The 8,034-nt window shown below is 36.7% G+C and overlaps 1 protein-coding gene across 1 annotated transcript; it reads right to left on the reverse strand.

Annotated features, from left to right (window-relative positions):
• Positions 1-273: 273 nt before the first annotated feature.
• LOC113537435 (adhesion G protein-coupled receptor E3-like) lies at positions 274-7,521 on the reverse strand. The gene is made up of 8 exons (XM_026931903.3): positions 7,436-7,521; positions 6,881-7,062; positions 6,630-6,788; positions 4,388-4,588; positions 3,099-3,331; positions 2,568-2,634; positions 2,172-2,444; positions 274-1,240 (listed from the first exon to the last, which is right to left on the reverse strand). The coding sequence occupies exons 1-8, from the start codon at positions 7,473-7,475 to the stop codon at positions 1,133-1,135; spliced, it is 1,263 nt and encodes a 420-aa protein (XP_026787704.2). The 5' UTR covers positions 7,476-7,521; the 3' UTR covers positions 274-1,132.
• Positions 7,522-8,034: the final 513 nt, after the last annotated feature.

The raw sequence follows: 8,034 nt of genomic DNA on the forward strand, positions 1-8,034 counted from the left end.
GTAAGAAATTGGCAAAACCCAATGACATAGCATTTTATGACTGAATTTTAAAAAAAAGTTTTTTATAACTTTTCTTGTTCTTTAAAGAACTGTCCATCATGGTGTGTACGTATTTGCATTTTGATTCCCTGTTCGAGACTGGAGTAAAGGCTGCAGTTACACAGCTTTCCATTTTTTCCACACAAATTCTTACACATTTTATTGAGATATGATTTTACTTTATTATAGTGTTACTTTAATAGCTTATATTTGCATAATGAAACTACACAGTGTTGTAGACAAGTTAGCATTTAATAGTTTTCCATTTTTATGATGTATAATTCTTCAAACATTAAACTGCAAGAAACATCTAACTTCAAATAGATGGGCTAGGTGACATTTTGATTATCCCCTAAAACATTCTTAAAAGAAATACAGCGTACGTATACAGTATGACTATATGACTATAATATGACATATAAAGATGGTATAGGCCTTGTACTACAAAAAGCAAAAAAATAGACTCTTTGAAAAGGTAAACCAACAAGTAAAATATCTCTTTACCTAAAATACCCAAGAGAGATAATGCAAAGGCAGTAAAAATAAAATAAAATAAAATGCACTACTCATTCTATGGGTTTCAGCTGTTTTACTTTGAGCCTGCATCTAATTGTTTTTTTGCCAAAATTGAGTTTTATATATAGCTTATATAGCTTGTATACATTGGAACAAAATGTTGTTTAAGAAAATTCATGATGTCTATTATCTCTGGTCATTTGCCTAAAAGGCTAAGGACCCTGAACTAACATGTTTTGTGGAGTTTCCTTATAGTCACAGCATTAACTATAAGTGGGAAAAAAGGTATAATGTGTTATTAATTCATAATACAATTACAGGTCAATTGCTTTGGTATAAGAGTAATAAATCATTTGGGGACATGCTGTTATAGGAAAATAATCCGCTTCGGCATGGTAACAGTAACTCCACTTCTTCACACCACCCCTTCACTCAGTATTTCACTACAACTCTGAGTATTTCATTCTTTACTTAAGAATCATGTTTAATAAAATATCCCATTTACTAACAACACAACTGTAGCATCTTTGCTCACTGCCCAGGTTATTTTATTACGGTATATCGACATAACCTTTTATTAGTTGTCCTGGGAATCTTCAGGTTGTGCCCTGACACTCCTGGAGGTTGCTGCTGGATTGTTGGAGAGAGAGAAAGCACACAGAACTTTTCTGTACTTCTGCCTGACCTGGAAATAGATGAAGAGAGGCCAAAGTAATTAAATACACATTTAGATGTTTAGACCTCCTACAGTATGGAGCGCCAAATGGAATAAGATGAATATTCCTTTCTATCTGACCTTTTCTTTAGGCCATTCGCATACATTTAGATAGTGATTCATGTGAAGTAGCAGGTTTGAGTTTCACTATAAAATTTAAATCTAAATCTAAATGTTGAATGTAAATATTAAATGTTTAATAGAGTATATTGTAAATGTTAAATGGAGAAGTAAATGTTTCATTCATACGCTAATTGTCCCTGCTCTCACGGAGTGTGTGTCACTGGTCCCACATGAGCATCCTGAATGAATCTTTGCAATATATCTGAAAACAGAAATGGTTCTGCACATTGCGGATAGATCTACAATGTGTATTTAAATTTCCCGTTTGTTTGCTATAGCACAGATTTGCTGAAATTGATTTGGTTTTGAATTTGACAGCATCTTGGTGGCCACAGATTGTTTTTAAAGCAGCCCAGAAATGCCACCAGCAGACTTGCTTTTTACATCCTCAACATTGTTCCAAAACTAGCATATTAACATTTACATTTAAAATATAGATTTCAATTTTGAATTTTCTCTCAAACTTAAACCTGTTATTTGACATCAATCACTATAAAAAAAAAAAACACTTGAAGGAAAGAGTATTCAACTATTTACATTTGGTTCTCCACACTACAGGCTTAACATCCCTCCTTCAGAACACTCCTTTAGAGCATTCATTTGTACACAAAATGTAAATAAATTAAAAAGTTGATCACATTTTAATATTTTTTCTTCTCCAATTATTCCAGTTTTTTTCTTCTCCAATTATTCCAGTTATTCCATTGAACCAGAGTAGGTGAGGCAGGTGAAAAGACATTCAGTGAGCCAGGTAAGTGGCTCTCGGGTGAGTGCTGACCTCTTGGTTGGAGAGACAGTGGATGAGGAAGATGAAGGTGCCCTGCTGGGAGTTGAGCAACTGGAAGGCGTGATATAAAACTCCGTTCTTGCTGGGGATGTACAGGAGTATCCAGTAGCAAACGAGAATGATAAACTGGGTCAGGCTTCTGAGCATCACGCATATTATCAGATTCTTCTGAAAATTATTACTTATTTGTAAGACTTCATTCTTCAGGTGTTTAAGAGTGAAGATTATGATAATGATGATGATGAGGTAGGGGACCAGGTTTAACTGCACACAGGGAAAAGAAAATAAAATATACACGTGATATTTAACTTGTGAGATAGATTAACCCCTCTAGATTGCACAAGTGCTACTAGCTTCAATCATATATGTGGTTTAAAAAGTACTTACTGTAACAGTGAAAAGAAGAGGACCTGCAAAAATAAAGATCAAGCTTTCATCCTCATTTAGCCAGCATCTACAGAGAAAAATACATAATGCATGTTCATTAAAAAAAATGCTGTAAGAAACACTGTTATAGTAAAATACTGGTCATAGGGTGGTGATGATGCAGAGTTACTGTTACCACCCTGAAGTTAATTAATTTCCTATAACAATATGCGTTTTATTTCTATTATTCACTGGAGACTCCTTCCATAAATGTTAAATAAACATCTCCTTACAGAAAACTCGATTACACACTTTGTTTATCATTGTGCAAGTGTATAAGTGTCTGCCATACAAATCCCTGTGAATGAGCTGTTAATATAGAAATGATAACTTTTTAGAATGAGTACATAAATACACTATATGCCCAAAAGTATGTGGACATCTGACCATCACAACCAGATGTGCTTGCTGAATATTTCATTCCAAAACCATGGGCGTTAATTAACCTGTGATTTGCAGCTGCACTACTCTTAGAGCTAAAGTCACACTCACTCTTCATCGATGTAACCCTTAGGAAAGCGTACACCAGACATGCCCAGTACTCCCAGTGGAATAAGGTATCCAATCACAATTAACCATTTCCAGCTAAGCACCTCCCCTGGGTTTGATCTGATCTCTGACAGGTTCTTCACAAAGATGTAGAGCAGCACAGCTTCAATGAACATCCACACGAAAACAGACATTAAAAAAAACCACTGCACTCCAGCCAGTGCTGCACGCAGTTGCTAGAGAGAGAGAGAGAGAGAGAGAGAGAAAGAGAGAGAGAGAGAGAGAGAGAGACCTTAGGGAACACATCTTAACTCTCACCAGCTAACAGTGTATATAAGAAATAAAACACTTTGGTTGTGCTATTATAGGAGATAATCAATAACAGGGTGGTGTGATGAAGTGAAGTTATTGTTCACTCGGAAGTTGATTGTTTTACTGTAGAAGGTTGTCTCCAAGTGTTTTATTCTTCTTATACCATAAGACTATTCCATTTTCTTGTTAATTAAAGAATGACACGTCACACCATTTTATCCATTTAAAGGTGTGATGTGTCATGTGTCAAAGTTACATTTAATGTTGTGGAACATTTGAGAACCAAATTATAGCAGCTACACTACATGGCCAAAAGGACCATCTCACCCAAATGTGGGCCTTCTCCAAACTGGTGCTACGGTTGGAAGTACACATTTGTCTTGAAAGGGTTTGTATGCTGTAGAATTATGATTTCCTTTTGCAGGAACTAAGAGGCCCAAACCTGGTCTAGCATGACAAAGTGAGTCCCAAAAGACTTGTTCTGGAAAGGTTGAGGCCTGCATAGAGCCCAGACCACAACCCCACTGAACACCTTGTCTTCTTCTTCTCAACCAACACGAGTGTCTATCCTCAATAGTGCTCTTGTGGCTAAATGCCCATAGCCATAGAATCCCCACAGCCACACTCCAAAATCTAGTGGAAAGCCTTCCCAGGAAAGTGGAGGCTGTTAGAGCAGCAAAAGGGGGACTAACTCTATATTAATACACATGGTATAATAATACAAATAAAAAAAACAATTTGTTTGGAAAACCAAATCAACACATCAACAATAACATGCATTTTAAATTGGTTTACTATATGTGGAGCATCTGTGAATTACTATAGAAATGATGAAGTATTAGAATGAGTGCATTAATATCAACCTGATTTGTAGCTACATTACTGTCAAAGCTGCTGTTCTAGAAAATTAATCAACACCTTTTGATCAGTTAGAATACAGAATTTAACAGAGTAGGGAGTAAGTATGTGATAAAACTCACCAGGGGGTGTATATGGGCCAGGAAAAGAGTTTTGATCAGGCTGAGAAGGTGAAACAGCAGAAGGTTTATGCACAGGTTTATCAGAGCTGCGTTGGTCACAGGGTTCCGAGAATAAAAGGTGAATGTCAGTATAGACAAGCTCAGGAATACAAGTCCCACTATTATAGCCACTGCAAAGAGGGCGTTCATGAGGCGGTCACTCTGCAAAGAAACAATGAAGCTACAATAAGTGCTTGTGCTGAGCTAGTTGTATGGTAAGAAAACGCTAAAAGTGAAAATGGAAGAACATTATTGTTGCATAATTTGCGAATAAATATTACGAGCTCCAGAAAAATCATTCAAAAAAAAAGAAAAAAGCAAGTGAATGAATTTAGACACAATTATGGTGATTTTGCCTCTGTAAACCACCACAATGGATTTAAAATGAAGCAATCAAGATGTGATTGAAGTGTAGACTTTCAGCCATTTTTTTGTAGAGTCCCTCCATTTTCACAGTAATCAAAAGTAACTGGACAAACTAACATAATCATAATATTAGGATTATTTTTAATACTTGGAAGCAAATCCTTTGAAGTCAATGACTGTCACGGTTCATGGGTTCACCGGCTGTTTTATGTACTACTGCTAATTAATTCATTTGTTTCAGCTGCCACTCATTTACAGCTCTATTTAAGCCTCAGTGTTTGTCCTGTCTTTGTCAGTTCGTTGTTTTCATGTCTGTGTTCTCTATGAATGTACCAAATAGTTGATCTGGCCACACGTAATGTTTTTGCTATCTGTCTGATGGGTTTGTTTTAATTTTCCAGCCTAATGATGGCTTGCTTCACTGGCAGTAACAGCTCTTTTGACTTAACTATTAAGAGTTACCAGCAACAGATTCCAAATGCAAATGAATACTTGAAATAGTCTCTAGCCTTTTATCTGATTACCTGTAAGTGAAATAATAAGGGAATAACACACACCTGGCCACGGAACTGCTGGGCAGCCAATTGTCCAATTACTTTTGATCCCTTAGAAATGAAGGGACCACATATAAAAAGTCTTGTAATTTCTACACAATTCACACGAATGGTTCACTGCTCACCGTTCATTCCTACACTGTTCACACTGTTCACCCACTCACATTCAGTATTTAATTTCAAATCCAATCTCAAATCCAATTTCACCCAACATCGGCTAAAATAACAATAACTTTGTCAATGTACAAATATTTATGGACCTGAATGTATACACTATATGGCCAAAAGTATGTGGACACCTGACTATCACACCTATACGTGGTTCCTCCCCAAACTATTACCAGAAAGTTGGAAGAACGCAATTGTATAGAATGTCTTTGTATGCTGTAGCATTACAGTTTCCCTTCACTGGAACTAAGAGGCCCAAACCTGTTCCAGCATGACAATGCCCCTGTGCACAAAGCGAGCTCCATGAAGACATGGTGTGTGAAGGTTGGAGTGGAAGAACTCGAGTGTCCTGCACAGAGCCCTGACCTCAACCCCACTGAACACCTTTGGGATGAACTGGAACACCGACTGAACCCCAGACCTCCTCGACATCCCAACATCAGAGCCTGACCTCACTAATGCTCTTGTAGCTGAATGAACACAAATCCCCACAGCCACGCTCCAACATCTACATTACTTGGATTGATCAGATAAAGTATCTAGATAATGTGTATTAACTAGCTAACACTGGTAATAGAACATCTGGTTGGTGACGCTGACTGACTCACTTAAACATCTGACTAAAAGAGCATCAGGTTAATTTCGTCCTGCATTCTAGAGAGGATAATCCAATAGTTGAATGGAAAAGAGCAGGGTTCTCCCTTCAAGTGAGGTGAGAGACCTTGTCCCTGGTAGAGGAGATAAATTACCCATCTTCTTCACAAGTGATGGAAAAAGATTGTGAGATTGGTTTGGCAGCAGGTCTTACAGTTGCTATACCGGTCTATGGTGGTAACTTAGGAGCTCAGTTTAATGATAAGATAATCAAAAAAGTATTATACCTTGGGCTATGAAAAAAACCAAACATGCAAATGCATAGATTAAAAGAAGTTTACCATTTTCTCATGCTACTTCAAGTAACTCTAACATAAAGTTGTGATCTTTAGATACATCCCACCTGATTTTTCATGAGTATGTTTGTACCTTTCAAACCATACTATTTCTTTCCTGGTCAACTCACCTGATGTGATGTGAATATGTAAATACCTGTGTATATGTAAACACTGATCTCTTACCCTGCATGGGTCAGTCTGCATGATGAGAGCAAAGGTAGACAGGTGATCACAAGAGCACACAGTGTGAGTGCTGTTAGTCTGTACGATGCTACAACCTTCTTCAAGCCATGTGTCTGTCTTCCAGTGCACACAGGAGAGAATGCCTTCAGGGTCTAACTCCTAACCAGTGGAGAAAGGAGAAAATTAAACAACCGGAAAAGTGATTATTAAACTTTCTAATGAAAAATTCATTTAAAAGACAATTAACTTACATTAATATGTTTGAAGGTGATTTTGACTGGTTTGGTGAGGTTGGTGTTGGCGGTTTTGGGAAGTGAAGCTGACACCACAGTAGACATCATGGTTTTATTTGTGCTTGTAATTGTCTTAAAGAGGGTAGGTTTTAGGATGTTTGTCATGTTGGTGTAACTCATGAAGGCCACAGCAGCTGATCCTGAAGTTACAATAAAGTTGAAATTAAGAAAAAGAAAATGAAGATAAATATGAAAAACATTACATTTAAAAGAATTCTTCAGCTTTTAGACCAAGCAAGATCACACCAGTGGTCCTGCATCAGGTGGTTTTATCCTAAGTAATGCACCATTCTAAGTGTTTCCTCAGATATGTTAAAGTCTGCACCATTTTTTTTCCATTTTTTCCACACTTTTTATAAGAACATAGTTGCCTATCTATCATGTTAGTTTATTTGGAACATGGACACTCAGGGCTTCTGAGAGTTTGATTCAAATTCTTAAGCCAGACATTAAAAATCAGGTTAACATTTAGCCAGACACAATAATTAAAATGTGTAAAGATTACTACTGTACCTTTGTTGTTCTTTGAAATTTCAACAAGATCAATATCCATAGAAGTGTTTCTAGTACTAATTTGAGGAATTTCACTCAAAACATTAGGTCCAACCACCATGAATACTTGAACCTCTAGAAAGATATAAAATTAGTGAAGTTCTAGCTCTGTTCAGTTAGGAATTTAATTTCTTATAGGCATCATCAATCAAAGCATACAGAAGATGTGAAAAAAGTTTTCCCTGCAAAGAATTGTCCAGGAGAAGAAATGGAATTTAGGGGTGAAATGTTTAAAATGTAGCTGGGAAGTTCTACAATTTACAAACTGCTTTCATACCAAAATTTTGAAGAGACAAGCTTATGTTGCTGTAGGTGTCTCTGTTCCTCACCAGTGTAGACACCATTTTTTCGTTTACATTCAGTACAGCATCTCCATAGGATATTAGATATTTTTGGTCAGGAACACTGACTGTCACACGAGTCGTAAGATTCATTGTGATGTTCAAATAGTTTTTCACAATCTATCCAACAGCCAGAGAGATATCCATGAGTATATATACAAATTCAAATGAAATGGACAGGATGGTTCCTGTCTAAACAACACTTGACAATATTCACAA

The sequence above is a fragment of the Pangasianodon hypophthalmus genome, chromosome 26 (genome assembly GCF_027358585.1).
Source record: "Pangasianodon hypophthalmus isolate fPanHyp1 chromosome 26, fPanHyp1.pri, whole genome shotgun sequence".
Classification (NCBI taxonomy): domain Eukaryota; kingdom Metazoa; phylum Chordata; class Actinopteri; order Siluriformes; family Pangasiidae; genus Pangasianodon; species Pangasianodon hypophthalmus.

Excerpts from the sequence above, each read along its gene's own strand:
- LOC113537435 (XM_026931903.3), bottom strand. The coding sequence starts at position 7,475 with ATGGATATTGATCTTGTTGAAATTTCAAAGAACAACAAAG. Across the intron at positions 7,063-7,435 it reads AATTTCAAAGAACAACAAAG|GATCAGCTGCTGTGGCCTTC; the intron begins GTACAGTAGTAA and ends TTGTAACTTCAG. Across the intron at positions 2,635-3,098 it reads AAGGGTTACATCGATGAAGA|ATGCTGGCTAAATGAGGATG; the intron begins GTGAGTGTGACT and ends TTTTCTCTGTAG.